This window comes from Brassica rapa, chromosome A01, assembly GCF_000309985.2.
Source record: "Brassica rapa cultivar Chiifu-401-42 chromosome A01, CAAS_Brap_v3.01, whole genome shotgun sequence".
NCBI classification, from domain to species: Eukaryota; Viridiplantae; Streptophyta; class Magnoliopsida; order Brassicales; family Brassicaceae; genus Brassica; species Brassica rapa.
The window spans coordinates 2,742,522-2,762,557 of NC_024795.2; the positions used below are offsets into that span (position 1 = coordinate 2,742,522).

The 20,036-nt window shown below is 37.4% G+C and overlaps 7 protein-coding genes across 14 annotated transcripts; 1 reads left to right on the top strand and 6 right to left on the bottom strand.

The window, feature by feature from the left end:
* Window positions 1-10: 10 nt before the first annotated feature.
* Window positions 11-2,321, bottom strand: LOC103850995 (adenine nucleotide transporter BT1, chloroplastic/mitochondrial). The gene is made up of 3 exons (XM_009127814.3): window positions 1,189-2,321; window positions 852-1,013; window positions 11-673 (listed from the first exon to the last, which is right to left on the bottom strand). Exons 1-3 carry the CDS (start codon window positions 1,696-1,698, stop codon window positions 197-199), a joined length of 1,149 nt encoding a protein of 382 aa, XP_009126062.1. The 5' UTR covers window positions 1,699-2,321; the 3' UTR covers window positions 11-196.
* An 869-nt stretch (window positions 2,322-3,190) lies between these two features.
* Window positions 3,191-4,732, bottom strand: LOC103851006 (probable sugar phosphate/phosphate translocator At4g32390). The gene has a single exon (XM_009127824.3). It carries the CDS (start codon window positions 4,613-4,615, stop codon window positions 3,560-3,562), a length of 1,056 nt encoding a protein of 351 aa, XP_009126072.2. The 5' UTR covers window positions 4,616-4,732; the 3' UTR covers window positions 3,191-3,559.
* A 257-nt stretch (window positions 4,733-4,989) lies between these two features.
* LOC103851017 (probable F-box protein At5g47300) lies at window positions 4,990-6,957 on the bottom strand. Its single transcript, XM_009127836.3, has one exon. The coding sequence runs from the start codon at window positions 6,902-6,904 to the stop codon at window positions 5,822-5,824; it is 1,083 nt and encodes a 360-aa protein (XP_009126084.3). The 5' UTR covers window positions 6,905-6,957; the 3' UTR covers window positions 4,990-5,821.
* LOC103851024 (probable polygalacturonase At3g15720) lies at window positions 6,924-10,314 on the bottom strand. 3 transcript variants are annotated; one of them, XM_009127855.2, is made up of 8 exons: window positions 9,716-10,312; window positions 9,480-9,626; window positions 9,164-9,334; window positions 8,906-9,062; window positions 8,635-8,725; window positions 8,406-8,514; window positions 8,218-8,331; window positions 6,924-7,854 (listed from the first exon to the last, which is right to left on the bottom strand). In XM_009127855.2, the coding sequence occupies exons 1-8, from the start codon at window positions 9,848-9,850 to the stop codon at window positions 7,621-7,623; spliced, it is 1,158 nt and encodes a 385-aa protein (XP_009126103.1). In that variant the 5' UTR covers window positions 9,851-10,312; the 3' UTR covers window positions 6,924-7,620. The 3 variants fall into 3 exon arrangements, with proteins under 3 accessions (XP_009126103.1, XP_009126095.1, XP_009126110.1); XM_009127847.2 differs by having other exon boundaries at window positions 8,855-9,062; window positions 9,716-10,311; XM_009127862.2 differs by lacking the exon at window positions 8,218-8,331 and having other exon boundaries at window positions 8,855-9,062; window positions 9,716-10,314.
* Window positions 10,315-10,701: 387 nt separating this feature from the next.
* On the bottom strand, window positions 10,702-14,185 carry LOC103851047. Its single transcript, XM_009127873.3, has 6 exons — window positions 13,426-14,185; window positions 13,212-13,344; window positions 13,028-13,131; window positions 12,547-12,691; window positions 12,303-12,446; window positions 10,702-12,226 (listed from the first exon to the last, which is right to left on the bottom strand). The coding sequence occupies exons 1-6, from the start codon at window positions 13,464-13,466 to the stop codon at window positions 10,898-10,900; spliced, it is 1,896 nt and encodes a 631-aa protein (XP_009126121.1). The 5' UTR covers window positions 13,467-14,185; the 3' UTR covers window positions 10,702-10,897.
* A 343-nt stretch (window positions 14,186-14,528) lies between these two features.
* LOC103851057 lies at window positions 14,529-16,199 on the top strand. Its single transcript, XM_009127884.3, has 3 exons — window positions 14,529-15,006; window positions 15,202-15,377; window positions 15,858-16,199. The coding sequence occupies exons 1-3, from the start codon at window positions 14,572-14,574 to the stop codon at window positions 15,991-15,993; spliced, it is 747 nt and encodes a 248-aa protein (XP_009126132.1). The 5' UTR covers window positions 14,529-14,571; the 3' UTR covers window positions 15,994-16,199.
* A 374-nt stretch (window positions 16,200-16,573) lies between these two features.
* LOC103851066 (protein WVD2-like 5) lies at window positions 16,574-19,713 on the bottom strand. 6 transcript variants are annotated; one of them, XM_018653644.2, is made up of 9 exons: window positions 19,309-19,355; window positions 18,627-18,836; window positions 18,301-18,537; window positions 18,163-18,203; window positions 17,956-18,027; window positions 17,739-17,838; window positions 17,584-17,655; window positions 17,388-17,489; window positions 16,574-17,313 (listed from the first exon to the last, which is right to left on the bottom strand). In XM_018653644.2, the coding sequence occupies exons 2-9, from the start codon at window positions 18,828-18,830 to the stop codon at window positions 16,849-16,851; spliced, it is 1,293 nt and encodes a 430-aa protein (XP_018509160.1). In that variant the 5' UTR covers window positions 18,831-18,836; window positions 19,309-19,355; the 3' UTR covers window positions 16,574-16,848. The 6 variants fall into 6 exon arrangements, with proteins under 6 accessions (XP_018509160.1, XP_018509158.1, XP_018509151.1 ...); XM_018653642.2 differs by lacking the exon at window positions 19,309-19,355 and adding an exon at window positions 19,497-19,713 and having other exon boundaries at window positions 16,585-17,313; XM_018653635.2 differs by lacking the exon at window positions 19,309-19,355 and adding an exon at window positions 19,510-19,703 and having other exon boundaries at window positions 16,585-17,313; window positions 17,739-17,835; window positions 18,627-18,837.
* Window positions 19,714-20,036: the final 323 nt, after the last annotated feature.

Below are 20,036 nucleotides of genomic sequence, written 5' to 3' on the forward strand. Positions count from 1 at the left end.
GAAAAGAAAAGATTGTGTAACCTCAATATAAGCTTATTTGAATCAAAATCAGAATCCACAACATAATGGAAAAATGAAAATCTTTTGGAATCTCAAGTGGTATGATAAATTTAGAACTATGAATCCTAATATACCCACTGTGTTGCTCTGATAAAACCTCTAAAAATCGCCATGAGAGTCCATACAACTCCAAAACTCAGGCTTCTTGGTTGTTGTTCTCGACCAGTATCTTCTTGCAAGCTTCATAACACATGAACGAGATTCCAGCAGCAGGAACCAGCTTCAAGCAACTAGGTCCAAGCCCTTTGTACCAACCGAGAATACCTTCATGCTCAAGTATGCTCACCAGAGCATCCAACATGTTCTTGTACACAACTCTCCCGCTAACCGCTCCCACCTGCATATGCTTCCGAGCCACCTCCAGAGGGAAAGTCGCGGTGCTAGATAGCGCACCAGCTAAAGAACCTATCAGAAGAGTCTCAATGTTTCCAATCTTCTCTTGCTTTGAAAAACTCCGGTATGCTTTCCTTAGAGAGTCGTATGCAAAGTAGTTGGTGGCTGCATACGGAACAACTCCAATAAGACTAGGAGCAAGACCCCTGTAGAGTTCTGTGGGTCCTTCCTCGCGTATGATTTTCACAAATGCGTCGAAAATCCCCTTGTAAACACCTCTCTGCCATTAATTTTAAAGACTGATTAACGAGCAGTAACTAAAACTGTATCAGACCAAACCCATTATCACAATATCTGACTGTCTGAGACCTCAAATCCTTCAGCTAAGGGAGTGAGAATTACCTAATTATGGAACTATAATTTGTTAAATTTTGTTTAAGAAGCGAGAGGAGCCAAACCTGAATGGTAAGACGAGTCTTAACTAGCTCGAGAGGGTATGTCAAGAGGGTTTGACTAACTCCAGCACAAGCACCAGCAAGTAATGAAGCTGGGATTGGGATCTTTGATTGCTCACCATGTTCTGGTGACAGTTTCTTGTTCACTGTCTCGAATACAAAAAGCTACACATACAAAAAAAAAAGAGAACCAAAGGCTCATCATTTTTGGCATAAGACAGTGTCAACCAACACAACACAACACAAGACTTGTCACAGATACAAAGTCAACGAGAGATATTATTATTAAGTAAAGTCAGAAACTTTTTAGTCAATACTTGGTGGGATTCATTGTGTGTACCTCAACGGCACGAGCAGGTGCAACACGAATGACATTGACCAAATTACCCCTAAAGAGACCAGTCCAACCTTCATGCTTCATGATATCACCGAACACTTCCGCGGACGAGTTCCCTCCACTTCCCACCATCAGATGCGTCCTGATCGTCTCCAACGGCGCAACCACGGTTCTCGACACGGCTCCAGCCACGGCTCCGCTTATCAGCCGACGCAAGGAAGGGTTACCGATCTTTATCTTCAACTTCATCCCACCACCATTCTTCTTCTTCTTCTCGCCGTTAACTAGTTCCTCCCACTCTTCCACTTTCCCATTGAGCTGTGCAGATAAGGAGGCGTTGGAAGGGATGGATCCAGAACCGAATGGATTAGTTTGATTGACGCTAGCGAATAGGGCACCAATTGTATGGTGGTGGTGGTTAACGCCGGTTAAGCTCCGGTCACATCCCAAATCGGAAACGGAGAAAAGACCGTTCCTTGAATCGTCGAACAGCTGGATTCCGGTTTTCACCATAGCTTCCCAAACACAATAAGAAGCTTTCGATGCGGTTTAAGTAAAAAGGAAAGATCTTTTTTCTTTCACGATACAGAGCTGACAGAGGCTGTCTGAAAGTGATGAGCTTTAACGGCCCCAAAAAGAAAATAAAAGGAATGAAATTTCCGAATGGTGTGAAGAGGACGAGAGAGAGTATGTTATGTCTCTCTCTCTCAGAGTCAAAAGGGTCGTCGTCGTCGTCTCTTTCGTTTGAGCTTAGGGTTTTAAGTAGTCTGGGTTTTTTTTTTGCCCTTTTTGGGGTTGGTAGGTGGGTGGAGTCAGTGGGCTTGGGTGGGACGTAGACGCCGATTAGTTTTTTTTTATTCATTTTATTCTTTTCTTGCATTTTATTTTCATTTTTCTTTTTAACTCATTATGATATTATAGTATACTTAGAAACTGGAATGCAACACCACGCAATATTTGCCGACATTGAAATGTAGAGCCGTAGAGAAAGTGTTATCGTTTTGTTTTTGGGGAATATGAACAAGCATAAACCCCGAAGAGAAAAAGACCAAAATAGCACTAAATCAAGTTTTTGTTCACAAACTAATATTCAAGGCCAAAAGTCACAAAAATAACACTCAAGGGGTGGGGTTTAGGATTTTGAATTTAGTGTTTAGGGTTTAGAGTTTAGGTTTTAGGGTTTAGAGTTGAGAAGTGAGGTTTTGGGGATAAGATTTCAAATTTTAAAAAATAAAAAATTTAAATTTTTCAAAAGATAAAATGCTATTTTGGTCATTTTAGTTTTTGAGTGCTATTTTTGTGATATAAATTTAGAAATGTGCTATTTTGAAGATTTGCCCTAAACCAAAACTCCATCGAGCTGAATTTGAAAGAAAATAAATTGTATGTATTTGGGAAACTATGATTTTTAAATACGAAAAGAAGAAAATTACAACACATGTTATAGAGAGACTAGTTAAGTAAATTTTCAATCAAGTTATATGCTCAATAATACTCTCTCAAAAGAAGAGCCCATAGACACATTTCAATCAACTTTCAGGAAAAAGATTGCGTGGAAACAATTAGATCCGCATTTACAGGTTGCTTATTTGATAGGCTTTGTTTCTTATGCTTAAACCCAAAGCCTTTGTGTACTTCTTGTGTAGTTCCTACGTATTGGTGGTGATACAATGGTCGGTTTACTTGTGCTCGATGGAGGGAAGTGTAATAAAAAGAGCATGTGATTGTTGTCTGTAATGTACCTAACAACGAGACGCTTTATTAAACCAGCATCTGAATGCTTTTACTTTTGTTGATCAGTCATCATGTGAAGTAGTATTAAGTAGAATATTAGAGAAAATTTAGGTTAAACTAACTTATCCTTGATGCATTTTTGATCTTTCCAACATTATGTTCCTTTATCTCAAATTTCAGGTTGAGCTTTTTAATACGTTCTGTAACTTTTAACATGCCTTCTTCTGACACAAACGGGTCAGATTCATGTTCAACACCACCAAGCTCACAATAAACAAAGAACCAAACTTGAATTATAAAGTAAACTACTTAAAACAACTGTCACCAACAGACTCATAAAGAAGCAAGAAAAGAAAATAACAAAGAGATCCATAGAACACAAAGGTTCGTGTGATAATACTGTAAGACATTGTAGCATCCAATAGTAATTAAACCATAACTTAGGTAAATAACATAGCAACTAAAAAAACTCAAAGAACAGAGATGATTAAGCAAAAGTAGTGAGAACCCGAAAGATGCGCAAAAACCCTGCTGAAAAACTCCCCTCCAAAGCTACCAAAATCATCCTAACAAACCACCCTTCAGCTCTTATTCCTCTGAAACATTCCACACATCCATCAGATCCACAAACCAATGATCATCAGTCTTCAGCATCATCACGCTTACCACCACCTTCACTCTCCCTAACCTCCAAAAGCTTCCCAGCAGCTTCCTCATCCCCACCTTGCTGAACCTTCTTCTGCGCCTCCTTAGCCTTCAACGCCTGCAACTTACAATGATTGTAATACGCCACCCCCAAAAACGCGAGCCCGTACCCAAACAGATTCAACGGCGTAACCGTATCCTTAATCACAGACCACGAAAACGCAATCAGCAACCAATCCTTCACCACACCAGCCACATTCATAGTCAACGCCGACGTTTTCCCAACCAACAGAAACACAGCAAGATTCAACGCAAAGGCACACACAGAGTTCGTCCCAAACACAACGAAATCGAAATGAAAGCTCGACGTCTCCCTAAGAATCGGCAACTCAACGAAGATCCAAGGGAAAAACAAAAACCCCAAACAACAAGGCGCCACGTAATACAAAGACGTAATCGGATTGAGATTGATTCCTTTAGAGGTTAGCAAGATCTGAATCAAAACAAGCCTCGTCGCCTCGAAGGCCACGGCTCCAAGCTGAAGCATCACTCCCCAGGTATCGAACTTGGCCTCTCCGTAGGCAGCGATCGCGACTCCGAACGAGATCGAGAGCATGTTCGTCATCGTCTCAGATCTGAACGACTCCTTCTTCAAGAGGACGCCGATCGAGTAAACGGCGACAGGCATGAGGGCTTTGAGCATCTGGATGAAGGAGACGGAGAGGTAGATGTAGGCGGAGTTCGATAGCCAGAGGGAGAGCGAGTACAAGGCCCCGATCGGGACGACGGATCTGAGGTAAGTCTCGCGGGACATTGACACCGGCTCGACGACCTTGAAGACCTTGATGAGGAGGACGGCGAGGGAGGAGCAGAAGGCCATGTGGATCATGGTGAGAGTGATGGGGAAAGGCCAGTTGTACATCTTCTTGTCGAGGATGTACTTGTTGTAGACGATGACGGTGAAGCTGAGGAAGATCCAGATCGCGACGTAGGTGTAGGAGAGGATGATCTTCTTGATGACTCCATCGCTTAGGGCGCCGCCTTTTCCCATGGTGGTGGTGGTGGCTTTTTCGACGGAGGAGGAGGTGCGTAGGATAGTGTCGAGGGTGCAGGATAAAGGGGGGGGGGGGGGGAGTGGAGAGGAGACTTTTTGGTGTGGTGTTAATGTAGAGAGAGAGAGAGGGTTGGCATGACTGGGCTACGCTACGTGGCTTTAATGTTACTTTTTTTTTAATTGACTAATGGGCTTAGATCTGGGGCCCATTAAAAATTCTCCCTCGCTATTATTTTTGATTTTTTTAAATGTATAATAGTGTTTGTTATTCACTTTTACCAAATTTAATTAATTTTTAATTTATGTTTAGATTACATCCTTAAATATGTTTGCTTATTTAAAAATTATTTTATTAATTTCAATGTTTTATTTTAATTACATACTATAACATTTTATGTGGATGTGATGTGGGATATTTTTAGTATGACTAAAGTTACAGTTATTGATAGGCAATGTTCTTGTACCTGTAAAAATGTATTTAAATGATTCATACTAGTCAATATTTCCTTCAAATTTCCATTTTACGACACCTTAGTATACTGTTTATCAATAAGACTATTACTATGTTATTTTTCTGAATTTGATCGGGATCCATTGTCTACTTCAACATTTACCTTTATCAATATTTACATTAAATATTGTATTATTCACATTGATGTTTCTAGTCTTGCCTAACATTAACTACTGGTCTTCAGACTGTTAGGTTAGGTTGATTGACAAAACATAAGTTATTGATAAAAGAATTGGAGGGTGGCAACTTAATTTTTAAAAGTATGGCGTTGTTAAGAGCTGATGATGACAGTTGGTTCTAACCTAAAGTCTTTATTATTCTTTGTCTTTGAGCTGATAAGAGATACTCATGATAATTCATAAACTTAAGCCAATCCCATATACAATATAATTTTATTAAATATATTATATGTAACCTGCTATTCAAATAACTAGCCTTCTCTTTTAAATACTATAGGATGTAAAATGATTTAAATGATTAACCACTGAGAAGGCTAACTATATAATAGTTTGTAGTAAAACGTTTCGAAGCAGTCTGCCTGTAGTAGAATCGAGTATTTTGAAGTAATCTACGAATGCGTAAAACATTTTTATTTATAAAAAAATCGTAAAATTTGAACAAATAAAAGTCTTAGGCACTGGAATATTTGTAAGTAGCTGGAAATAATAATGTTTCTTTTTGCCCTCTAGGTGTCACTGGATATGAACCAGACTTGGTACATAATTAAACAAAAGTTGCGAATGCAAATGAGAAGATGCTCCAAAATCCAGTAGCGTGACTTCATTATCCTCCCCAACAATGTATTGCAAGACGTAGTAGGGCTTGGCCTTGGTATTGTCAGGGCTACGTATCCACCTTTCACGACATGTAGCGATTTTCTTCTCATCATCCACCAAGAAACTTGTCCGGGTGCAATAGCCAAGACGAGGATCATCCAAAGCGAAGATCTTGCTCCACGACACAGCTTTGGAATCATCAATAGAACTGCTTATCCATATCTCTATCTCGTTTCCAAGTCTATCATGGGGTCGTAATAATACTGAAAGCTTCTCTTCTCTAACAACCGATAGAGACACAGTATGGAGTCTACAATACGGGCCAGGAAGGCACAGTCGTCCAAATCTCTCTGTTGTATAATCAAAGCTCAGTAAATGCATGCACGCATCAAACTCTTTTGAATCCGAAGCACACCAGTAGGTCTTTCCTTTCAAATACACGCTGTAATGAGGAACCTGTAATAGGCAGTCTGGAGTGACATCATGAGGAATCCTCCAGCATAAATCGGAGTTGATCTCACAGATTTCAAATATTAGCTTCTCGTAACAAGGCACGTGTCTCAATAATTTATAGCTATAATTATTTTCTTGGTAGCACCTTCGAAGAGTATAAGTTACCCAATACATGACACGATCGGTGGGATCGGTGATCCACTTGGTTTGACCAGTACACGGGTTCCAAACCACGATTCTATTGTAGCTTTCGCTGGTGCATAACAACAAGCCATCGCAGTGAAAGGCATGAGATATCCTGAATTGAGCTGAACAAAGCGGATCTATTAGTCCAAGCTCACCACGGAATGAGCAAAGCCTATATTCCTCCGTTAGCTTGAGAACCATATATTGCTTTGGGGCTTTATCAAAGTGATTTTTTGCGAATCTCCTATCGTTGAATATACCGTTCCATAGTTTGCATGTTGATCGTAAACGTTTCAGACATGTGGCCGGAACACGACTTAGTATCTCCTCTACTAAATTATCTGGCAACATCGTCATCATTGTCTCTTAATTTTTTTTCTCTGTGTAAACATAGGTGATGACCATATATCCTTTATATATATATATATATGGTCATTGTCTTTTTTTTTCACAAATAAAAAAGTAAATAAACAAAAACATTTCCTTTTATTATTTTGTTAAGAATAATTTATTGGAAAAATAGATTTAAAAGAGGAATTGGATTGCATATACTGTACATAATAACTCCAAAAATTAATTGTGTGACTATACAATACTTTGAACATGCTATCTCTATAATATTATTTGAGAAGTCAGTTTCTTATGTGTCGTTTTCACGTTAACTCTCACGATGATTGATTACACTGATACTCTTAATGAATTTAAAATATTACATTTAAAATACTATTATTTATTTTTATATATAGTTTCCTTTTTAAAATTTTCCAAAAAACATTTACATATAATAAAAAAGGAAATCTTTTACAAACTTAAAAAAACGAATTGAAAAATGAAAATAGTAATATTACATTTAAAAAATATTTTTAAATGACATAAAATATACTTTTGAAGTAATAAAATACTTTTTTGATATCTATATTTTCTTAGATGAAAAATATAAATTTGTATATAATTAATTGAGATTGCTATTATTAGTAGATTCTATCCAAATAATTAACTAATTGCTTTTAGTTAAAAAATATCCTTTGTATATGTTCCTAAATAATTTTTGGAAGAGGAGGAAACAACGGCAAAAGTTAAGGATATAAACCACAGTTTATATGGATGTTAACGAATGAAGCTTTCACATCTGCAAATTTACAATATGCAGAGAGTTTCTTCCCCGGCTTTGCAGATGTGAGTTTGATATGTTCCATCACGATGTTATGACACCCTTGATTTTCATCGCAGTCTAGCTTTATTGCAATTTTACTTGCTGAAGTCCCTTCAATATATCTGAATGTTACGTCGCTTACTTTCACCGCATTCCCCTACAATATTCATAAAACATATATATGCGTTCAATAAAAAATATGAATTGAACGTAAAACTCATACCTAAAGGAAAACTATTGTAAGATTTGCACACTTATGTTTTAGCAAAAAAATAAAAGATTTGCAGACTTATGTCGTGATCGTAAGATACCAAAGGTGAAGCATATTGTAATTTAGTCATATGGTTTTATTACCAATTGGTTAGTACAGTAACAATATTTCATCGAATTTGATTTATCATCCATTTAAGATGTCTAGTTTGCAGGACTAGATGCAAAAAAAAATTAGCTTATAGTATATAGGTTTATATGTGATTTGTATACAGTATTCTAGTAAAAATTAATATATTTTGAATATTACCTTGACATGACCAGTGCCACCATTAGAGTAATGTTGATCGATGATTATGGGGTATTTAGTATTTGTTACCGTAATATTTTCAAATAATATATTCTTGGCTAACCCTTTTCCTCCCTAAAATATGTAAGGTTCAATATCTTTATATATTCTTCAGAAGAATATAATATTTTGGTTGCAAAAAAATTTACATGCCAAGTCTTGATTCTTGCCCCATTTTGAGTTCCCCAAAAGCTGCAGCTTCTTACGATCACGTTCTCAACAGTGTCATCTATATCACCTTTCCCCAAACTTCCAATGCTTCATTTTATTTTGAATTTTTAAGACATGATAAACAAGTTAATGTTTAAAATAATTTTCATGAAACTTAAGTCAAATATGGATGAATTTGAATCTCTTTGTGCTGTTATGTCTACAAACCTGATACCATGACCTGGACCACATGCCACACGAGTAATGTTGATGTCGGAAGAACCACCACGCCCACCAGTAATTGCAATACAATCATCACCTAATATGTATGTAGGAAATATAACGACACATAAAGAAGGAGTTTATCATACATTTTCTCAAATCCAGTCCATGTAATGTAAACAAAACTCATTTTCAAATTCAAATAAAAAGAAGAATTAAAGAGTACCAGTTTGGATAGACGAGTCTAAGATACGAATATTGTGTGAAAGAGAAATACCAATGCCGTCAGTGTTTGGACTCTTCTCGGGTGCTAGCAAAGTAAGATTTGATAAAGTTGCATTGGTGCAACCATAGACTGAAATGTGATTCTTTGGACTATTGTATTGAGTTAGCCCATTATATATTATGTCGGTGCATTGCTTAAAGCTAAGTGTCTGCACATGCAACACACAACAGAATAATGTATATTACAATAAAATTTACTACATTGTTATATATAGAGAGTGAAAAGGAATATGGTGGAAAGGTGACTTACTCTGGGTCGTTTAGAGTGACGAACAGATCGCCACCAATTTTCTCCATGGGGGTCAAGGACACCTGAGCCGTTGATGAAGAGACTCTCCACGTTCTTGAACATTAACCAACTCTCAGTTCGTTTGTTTCCCCACTGTTTTGGTCTCTTCGGCGCTTCTATTTTCCCATCGATCTTACCCCAGAAAAATAAATTATACATGTATGTGAATATGTGAATCATGTAATACATGTGTATATGTGTGAATGGATAACAATTTTTGCATGTGGTATGTGGATCTTCATATAAGTCAGTTGGATTTATAACGTGTTCAGAGTACCTGAATATGAATGTAAGAAGATACGCATGGACCTTCAAACAGTTGTGGTTGTATAGTGTATTTTTCATTCTCATTTATCACTAGCGATGACCCGCCAGTTCCTTCACCTTCACCTTCGCATAACCCTTTCCATGCTTTTTGAAATACCTTTTTTTAAAATGATAAATTTAACATATTACGTTTGTTCTTTTGACAAGAATCTAACTACAGATCAATAGTTATAAGAGATCAATTACTTGTGAATAGTCAACGTTTTTATGGTTAGTATCAGTTATGAAATCTTTGATCCTTAGAATCCTCCGGCCATCTCCGTATTCCAGATGACACGATACAAGTATAATCATTGAGAATAATGTTTTCAAACACTTCATAGTAAAAGAAAATATGGGACAATTGTATGTATATGTTTAAATAAAATGAGAAAATGATAAAAGGAAATCAATGGGAAAGAAAAGGTATTGTATCACCATTTGAATATTGTCTTGAAGATAAGATTATATAACAATGTTTTTAATGTCTTTTGCGTGGTGTAGGTTAATACAATATATTTTTTTTTACTAAAGTTAACAAACATTTGGAAAATTTTGTAACTTGGAAATACAGTGTATTATGTTGATAATATATGTGTATATTTATATGTTAACTTGAGACTCGATAGTCTTATGATATTTTTGATTACTTGTCAAAATGTCAAAATGTCAAGATACATGCCACGTTCACAGTATAATCTGATATCATTTAAGAGGCTAGCACAACAAAAGTTTTTTTTTTTTTTTTTTTGACTGCACACAGCAAAAGATTATATACAAATTTTAAGATAACTAGATTACTATACACGAATAAGTTTACTCCGAACTTTATAACAAAAAAAACAAGAGTTAGCTCGGGATCTTAAAAGTTTGGAAAACTGATTGTATATAGAAATTAGAACATTATCTGAAAGCCTTAATTAATTTCTATATAACGATTTGTAGATTGTTATTAATTAATATAGTTTGCTTCAACAACTCTACTATTATTAACTATAGATTTTTAAATAATGAAGAGGATAAATATTAAGATAAAACTTCTCTTTACATATTAATCTTTGGTTTTTAGTTATAAAGTCGTTTTAGATTAATTGAACCTATATTTCAAAGTTATGATTAAATAGTGATGAAAACACATAACTCAATAATAATTAGTGTTGTAACCGCCTTCCATTCTTCTAAACAGAAACACATCCTTTCAATTTTGTTTATAAACTATTAAATGAAGCCCAACATAGCAAACAAATGATCAATAACTCTTTGGGGTCAATAACAATGTGTCAGACCAACAATGGTAAAGTAATAGTAAGAAGTGAGTAATGGGTAATAGAATATGTAATCTCCATACAGACACTATGTTTCTCTAAGCTCATAAACTGCTCAAAACATTTACCTTCCTTTTAGCTCTGCAAATCTGGCAGCCAAATCCTCATAGTCAGGTAACTTGGGGTGAACGTGCTTAGCTTCACTACGTTCTGGCTGAAACGAGGCGGCACGAGCAAACGTCTTTGCGGGTTCAGATGGTCCGGCAAATTGTTCACTGGGGAGACTGAGTGACCGAGCGGGATGATGAATCTCTTCACCTTCTGCTTTTCTACGATGTGAACGTCTGCTTTTAGATTCTTCATAACTTGAAGGCTTTTTACTGTAATGCATAAGAAGTTTATCCATCATCTTTTCCTCACTGTCCTTCTCATCTTCATCTACTAAGACTTGAAGGCCTTTCCTTGAGTGTTCCCTTCTTCTGCTGCTTCTTGTATCATCATCACCATCATTCGATTGTATAATGTGTTTTCTTCTACTAGATCGCCGCTTCAGAGATTGATCATCTACGTCATTCACTTGATGCTGACCTGCTTCAGAAACCTTTTTATCAGTGTCTTGACAGTTTCCTTCTTCACCATCAAACCGAGCCTTTGGATAAGCTGAAGCTTCAGGTTTTTCGATCTTTGCTTTACCACTCGGTTTAACATACGGAGGTGGGGGAAGGGACTTCATCATTCTCTCCGCTTCCCGCTCCTCAAACTTCCTTACTGGATCATATCCATCTCCACCACCCTTGATGTTACCAGCAGATGAATCTTTTTCTGTGCCCTCTCGCACAGGAACTGTGTTTTCTCTCCTCTCGTGATCGCTGCGATGTCTACGGGCTGAATCTATAGATGGTGTTCTTTTCGACCTTGGCTTTGGAGGCATTGAGAGGTTATCTTCTACTTTCTGAGGCGCATGCTCTTCACCATTCTCATGTTTGTAGCCTTTGAAGAAACTTTCTTGCTTAAAGCCAAGAACTAACTTATCTTCTGTTTTGGTGCTGCTACGCTTGTGTTTCTCTGTCACCTCTGTTTTCTTAGGCGCAGCAGCAGCTTCACCATTTTGATGTCCAACCCCTTGAACGAGATTCTCACGTTTGATCTTCATCACTATAGTGTCACCTTCGTTAAAAATAGGTTGAGGTCTTCCTCTGGAAGACTTGTGATTCGGTTGCAAATGGAACTCGTTCCTTTCTGCCTTATCGTCCTTGCTTTCCGATCTGGAGGCGTGACGAACATCATCTGACTTATTTTTAGATGCTAGCCCACGCTGATGTTCTCTGAGACCATTCTGATAATTATCCGGTCGAAAGAAAGGATCTCTTCTCTCTGATGCAACATCCTTTTTCCTTTCTGATGGCAAGGCCACACTTCCGTCTAAAGACTTATGCTTCTCGTGAGTGGTATCCTGTTCATGACCATGAGAAAAATCATAAATCAGTGACGTTCCAAATATTTCAGTTTATTGTCCCTATTCGTCATACCTTTACTGAACTACCATTTTGCCTCAAGATCCTCTTCTCAAAAGCTTTAGAATCCCAACGAATAGCATACTCCGATGCAACATCTTCCATCAACTTCACTTTCTTCTCCAAAGAAAATGGCTTTGATGTCATATTCTCAACAAGCTATAAAAAAAAACAGTACGTGCTTAACCATACATGCTGTATAAGATTTGAAGATGAGTTTTAACTGAGAAATAATACATTAGAAAAGAAAAACAATTACTTCTTGGTTGACAAACACACTAAGTGAATCTCCATACTTCTCGTGAAACATCTGCCTCAGTTCACGCAGCTCAGGCAATTCAGAAAATCCAGCGGCTGCAAACATTAAGGACGACACAGCTTCACGACAATCTTCAGGACATTCCCTGGAAAAACAAACGCAAATCAACTAATCAAAATATAATCATGTTTCCATCAAGAACAAAGTACTTAAACTATCTTTGAGAATGTTTAACTAAGCCACATCACTAAGCAAACAAGAACAATGTGAGTAGGAAAACGCCAAAAGACTTTCGTTATATATATTCAATTCAATATTTATAAACAAAAGTCCAAACAACCTGATCTTGATTCTTCAATATAAAACCTAACAAGTTGATATGCCAGAGAATCTACAATAAATTTCTCAACTACTCATAACTATGTTACAGCTAACTCAAGAATCATAAAATATTCTCAAAGCAAAAGGCATTGGCCCTTACTCCATCTTCTGCATGGTGGAGAGTTGCTTATACACGAAATCACAAGTGCTCTCAACAAAATCAAGATTCCAGAGATGCCTTAGTTCATCAAGAAGCCCTCCCGCCTGCATATCTCAAACGTTTATCATCAAAAAACCAAATCTGAATCCCCTAAATCAATCCTTCTAACGAACGATAACGTTACCCTGGTATAAGCATTGACGTCACGGCTATTAGAGATAAGATCAGCAAAATCTCCCTTGAGAAACTTGATCGTGGCAGTCCTCTTCCTCCGAAGAACATCGATCCGATTCTTAGTCAGTTTTATCAGTGGTTTCCTGCCGAATCACAAATCACACAATCAAATCGCGATTCGCACATTAAAAAGAGTTAATCAGAGAGAGAGAAGAGAAACAAACCCCTTGGGAGCAAATCCGCGGCCTAAGATACCGTCAAACATCGTAAGATCGCTTCGCAACAACGACGGTTAAGATTCCGATTGTGATCCGCCGGAAAACGGAAGCTCGAGTGAGAGAGAGAGAATGGCGTTTTTCTTCAGCTGTGGGTTTTTAAAATTGAAGGCAACCGCATCTCAAGCTGAGTGGAGAACATGAAGGTGGTGGTGATACGACTACGTTTTGACCTTTTGGTGTTGTTAACGTTATAAAGGGTATTTTGGGGAATTTAATTTAATTTTTCTTTTTAGGTGGTGAGTGAGGAATCAAATCGATACCTTCTGCTAGCTAGCTGTTGTTGTTCTAGTGGAATTGGGTGGAATGATCTGGTGCAGATGGGTCCACTCCCATTGCATGGAGTCTGTATAACTGCACCAATTAAGGAATTTAATTCACCGACGGGTTTATTTAAGCTTTTTCTTTAACCGATTTTCTTTCTCTTGTCGGAAATGTTTCTTTTTTGTCTAATTTTGTCGGAAATGTTTGTAAAATATTTTACATTTGTTTCGTTTATGTTCGATTTATTTTTGTAAATTGGATTTGATATTACGGTTTATGCATTAGTAAATGTTTTCAGCTTGTTATAGGTATTAACAAACAAATTAATATGTTGACTAATATGTGGACATCAAAAAACATCATTGCTAATTGTCCAAATCCATCGTCTGCTATTTAATTCCTCATCGATTAATTTAAAAAGAGAATAACGCTTGTGTCCATGTTCTTGATTTGATTAAGGCCGTGGAAACCGGCTAAAGATGCGAAGGATTTCGCCTTTAAGCCTATTTGTTTAGGCAGAATCAAATTCCTTAATCCACTTAACTTACGTGCTTCTGCGTCCAATCAAATTACATTAAAATACTTCCCGACAAGAATAATTATCCTTTTTAGACAAGAATAATTAGATTAACCAAATTCCACAATTTTGCCTTAATTAATAATTCATGGATGTGATTAATAAATATTGAAACTTTGGGGTCAATTTGAAAGTAATAACAAATAGCGGGGCTGATAAGAACGTATACTCACTCCATGATATTTTCAGTCTCATAAATATCTTTCATCTCTCTCACACACACTCCACTAAAAAAACAAGAAGATTACTAAAAGATGATCCTGAGAAGCGCGTCGTCACTGGACCTTAACCTACGCGCCGCCCAAAAATCCCCAGCTCCTCGTTGCACAAACGGAGCTCGCGTTGCAACGACGGCTCGTCCAGTCTCTGCTTCTCTCCGAGGATGTAAGTCGATGCCCAGAGCTTCTTCAGACGGAAACCTCCACGAGATGAGAGCGGTTCAGAGCAGAACCAAAGCGTCAAGCATCTACTACGACGACGCGGCGTCTTCTAAGGTCTTGGAGAGATCAATGCTCCACCAGGGAGGTTCTAACGGTGGATTTGGCGGTAGAGGTGGAGACGGTGGTGCCGGAGGTGACGGCGGAGGGGGAGGTGGAGGTGGAAGCGTTGATGGTTACTACGAAGAGATGATTCAACGTTATCCTGGAGATGCTCTTCTTCTCGCTAACTACGCTCGTTTCCTCAAAGAGGTATACATATACAAACACCGTATGTATATATAGAGACAAGATAAAGACAAAAGCTAAACTATAGTGTAATGAGTCGTCTAATTAACACTTGGACTTGGTCTGTATTATTTCTCTATATTAAAATATTAATATTATTTCTCTCAGTATTTTGATTGGTTTTAAATCTGCTAATTTTGGTGTATTAATATTGTGCAGGTGAAGGGTGATGAGAGAAAAGCAGAGGAGTACTGTGAGAGAGCGATGTTATCTGAAGATGGGAGAGATGGTGAGATGCTGTCTATGTATGGGGACTTGATATGGAAGAATCACGGAGACGGTGCTCGTGCTCAGTCTTACTTTGATCAAGCTGTTCAATCTTCTCCTGATGACTGGTGAGTAGAAACATAACTATATTTGTTACAGTTCAGTATCTGCTTAGAACCCTGCTGATATATATGCAAGTAAAGTCTCTAACTTTGGATTTGGGTTTTTCTTAAAGTATATCCAAGATGCAAACTTCACAAGTTTTTTAATCCATTTTTGGTAGATTGCTGAGATATTGGGCCATTGAGTATTTGTTATGGGCAGCTTTATTGATTGTTTTAATAGGAATGATATTGTTGAAAGGGAATAGTAAGATAACATTTCACGTAAATGATTTTGTGGATCAAATTTGATTCGCTCTATATCCAACCTTTGAAGAAGTTGATTGGTCACATTATTGAAAATGACAGACATCTCATTCATATGACTTTTTTTCTTTCTCTGCGCATCTTCAATGTTTATGTGGTGTGCGGTAGTCAGTAGATAATGCGTTACTTCATCATGATCAATATAAATCTAATATAACTGATAAATGGTGTTTATGGCAGTCATGTTCTTGCCTCATATGCTCGGTTTCTATGGGATACTGAAGAAGAGGAAGAGGAGGAAGAAGAAGGGGAGGAAGAAAGTAAATATGAGAATGGTTTCTCTACATATAACCCATCTGTGTCAGTTATGTCCTGACCCTTGGTGCTGATTTTAAACCGGTGTAATATATAATAACAATTTGAAGTCCGGTTTATTCATAAAATATCTTTTGCACATTGAGGTAGATTGATTGATGCTTACGTGTTGGAAGAGACGAACCAAGTATCAAGACTCCAAAGATGCATTATTGTGACGAAGTGTGATATTTCAAAGAAGATAAAAGTGGTTTGTGTCCATAGGCTTAGAGCTAAAAAAGGTGTGAATTGGGATTGGTCATGAGCTCTGGATAGAATCAATTATTGGTTGTCAAAAATAAAATCAATTATTGATCAATGGGTGGCTAGAGACGTCACGCTCAAGTCAAGTCATTTGTGTTTTGTGTCGATGCATGCATGAAATGAACTTTTATCGTTGCAATTTGCAATAAGGAAATGAACTTTTTGTGTTTATATGAACAAATATCAAGAAATTATATTTTGTTTATGCAAGAATGTTTATAAAAAATTTCTTTCTACACCTTCACGTATATTAGATTTTTGTCAAAATCTATACTCCTATGTTGATGATCCAACTATAACAAAAGAAACGGTGCAATAACAAAGATAAAGAAGAGAGAGAAAAAAAGAATACACTGAGCATACGCAGCAAATCTCCTGAATATTCACTTTTTAGAAATCAAAACATCAAAAAGAAAAAGATCTCGACATCAAAATACAACATAAAAGATTAAAAACATTACACCATCAAACATAGAAATATATAAAAAAGCAACAACCTTTAGAACCAAACACAATGATTCTTTTCACTCTTTTACCCATTTCTTCTCAAACAAGTTTTGGTCGAAGATATATATATATAACTATTACATGCTTTCTTTTCCTCTTGTCTTCCTTAATTAACACAGAGCTCTTTATGCTCAACAGCAACCGCTTCAGCTACCTCAACAGACTCCACTCTGTCTTCATCCATCCTTGGAGACACAGTCTCATGCGAGTCCTTTTCTCCATCAGCATTGGGTGATGCAGTCACTTGTGCTTCCTCTTCTTTGGGATTTGAAGACTGGCTTTGAGTTTCTGCATCTTTTTCAAGTTTCTTTCTTTCAGGTTTCACCTTTGCTGAGGTTGTGGCGGCTGGTTTTCCATCAGGGAGAGTTGTTTTCTGAGATGGCAATCTTGGAAGTGACTTGCGCAACGGTTGCTTCTTGGGATCAACCGTTGCCGCAGTTCCCTTAGCAGCTGGGTGATCTCTTGAGGCTTTCTCATCTAGGCTCAGCCTACTGACGCGAGGGGTTTGAGTTTCTTCAGCATCAGTCTTCTTCCGTCCGAGTTTTGGAGATTTGGGTCTTGTTGGTGGTATCTAAATAACAATGAGAATTAGTACTTTATTAAAAAGTGAGATTATGGTTTTGAGAAGAGAGGAGAAGTAAATACCTTCTTTAACTCTGTTTTAGGCGGCTGAGAAAAGCTAGGCATGGGTGTGGCTTTGAAGTTCAAGCTCTTCCTCAGCTTCCTAAGCTCAGCTTCTTCTGTTTCCTGTGAGCGAGCCACGAGTTTTTTTTTTTAAACTTTTAACAATAATAGGTCGATGAGAATACTATGACAAAGAAGAAGGGTTTAGAAGACAAACCTTGGACTTGGCTTGCATGTTGTTAATCTCCTCTTCTTTCGCATGAGTCTTTTCCTCAAGCTTAACATAGAACTGCACCGTATGTTAAAGAAATATAATTACTTTTAAACAAGTTTGTGGACAACTATACTGAATCAAAAGTTCAGAACAGAAACCTCTCTTCTTTTCTCTGCCCGTTGGTCACATTTGAAACTGAATCCATAATTTGGAAGTGCGCCAACTTTACGAGGTTTGCCATCGTCTGCCTTGGGGCTACTGTGAAACCAGAAAGTTATAATCAACATAAATTGTTAAAACTGAGACTCAGATGAAGAATTGTCTCAGCTTGACACAAGAAAGAAGAGATAGTAAAGATAAAGGTGAAAGAAATACTTAGAAGACTGAGTATCATCTTCAGATGTCTCATGGGTTTGTTTCTTTTGAGGCTTTGGTTTCACCTTGTCCCTGTATCAAAGAGAGTAACAAATCTCCAAGTTTCAACGATTGCTAAGTGACTAAATGATACTGATGAGAAGACATATAACCAATGTCTGATATGGAAAGAAACTCTGATTTCAAAAAAAAATGAGGATTCAATACCCAGTGGTGCTTTCAGCTGGTGTAGAGTCTTGCTTCCCATGCTGATATGAAAAAAAAAAGACATCAGAAATAATCAACAGCTCGAAAGAAAAGAAAAAACAGATCACACAAGAATATGCAAATAAACTAGAAGATTACCTCTGTTACTTTAGCCGCTCTACCATTGGATGATGTGCTCTTAAGAGACTTTGTTGTGTGAGCATTAGGAGCAACAGAACCATTCGATGCTGCCACTTTAGCAACTGCACCTTTGTTCTTTTTGACATGTACCGATGGAACATTCTTACCACCTGGGAGTTTCTCATGCTTAAGCTTCCGTTGAGCCTTTTCGCCTTTAACATGCTCTTGATCTTCTACATTTACACCTTGTGTGACCTGAATAGTAAAAGAGACAAAAACACAAACGTTAATCATATCTGTTTATCTAAAGGACAAGTAGACAAAACCACCCAGGAGTTACAAACCTCAGCTGCTGCTTCTTTGGGCTGTTCAACTGCATCCAAATTGGAACTATCTCCAGAATTCTCATTCTGACTATCCGAAGTAGTATCCAAGGTCTCTCCAGAATCAACACCATTTCCTTCAACACCAACATCTTCCACTGCTACACCACCATTTGCAAGAGCAGAGTCCGTCCCATCAGCAGCCATGACACTTTCCAGATCCATAGTAAAACTACAAAACAACAAAGATGGAGTTCACACTGATATAAGTGAAGAGACAGAAAAGATTATGAACAGAAATATTAAGTAAATTTTACCTAAAAAGCATTCACTTGAATTAACACAAACTTGAAACCCAGGCATTGTAATGTAAATCAATCAAACATGTTTCAACAAAAATCAAATCAAAGTGCTTTTGTAAGGTTTATGAAGTGAAACAAGTGACCAAGACTCAAGCTACAACATTTTAGAAGTGTTGAACATCAAAAGCACTCTTCTTGTCCAATACCCAGAGGCTTCAGCTACTCATTAATTAAATGGATTCGTACAAAACCAGGTCGATCAAATTAAAGACAAAACCTACTCAACTTAGCTTACTCATCCATAACTAACTGATCTAAGTAAACAAATCAGAGAAACACAAATTTAATCTGGAATTAAAGAAAAAAAAAAGCAAATCTAAATCTTGTGGTACTGAGCTCACTAGTGATGGCAGTTTCAACTTTGGATCTACCGACACTCTAAACCAAGCAATGAGAAACGAACACAAGTAGATAACTTTCCTCAGAAGTTCCGCCAGTTTTTTCACAGCAACCAAACAAAGATAAAAAGACAAGGCCAAAAGAAACAAACAAACAAAAAAAAAACACGAAGACGCACATCTTAACTCACCAAACGCAGTTACCAGAGCAAATCAAGCATCCATTGAAGGTGAAATCGAAGGAGAAGACTAAGGAAGACGAGGTTTCATAGAGTTTTGAGATTTCGATTTGTTCTTTGAGTGCTTTTTTTTTTTTTGGTTTTGGGTTTTGTGAGGGATGGATTCTCTCTGTCTACTCAAGTTTTTTTTTTGTTCTTGTCTTTTTTTTTTCTCTATGTGAATAGAGATGTCATCTCTGTTCTCTCTCTATATCTTTCACAGAGAAGATGAGAAAGCGGTTGAGTTTCTTTGGTTGACGCCGGTGATTCTTCATTCCGGCTTCGTTGTGTAACAAAGTCACCGGATCCTTTCCGGTTGTAGTCTCCCGATGATTCGGGCTTTGTCTCTGGGGAGAGGTGGTTCACATAACACTTTCTCCGCCGGCTTTAGTCTCCGGGAAGAGGTGATCCTCTTACACCGTCTTCGCCGGCTTATCACCGGTTTGATACCGGTTATAGTGGATCTACGATTCCGTTCTTCCTCTGTCCTTCCGCCTCTTGATCTGTTTCTCT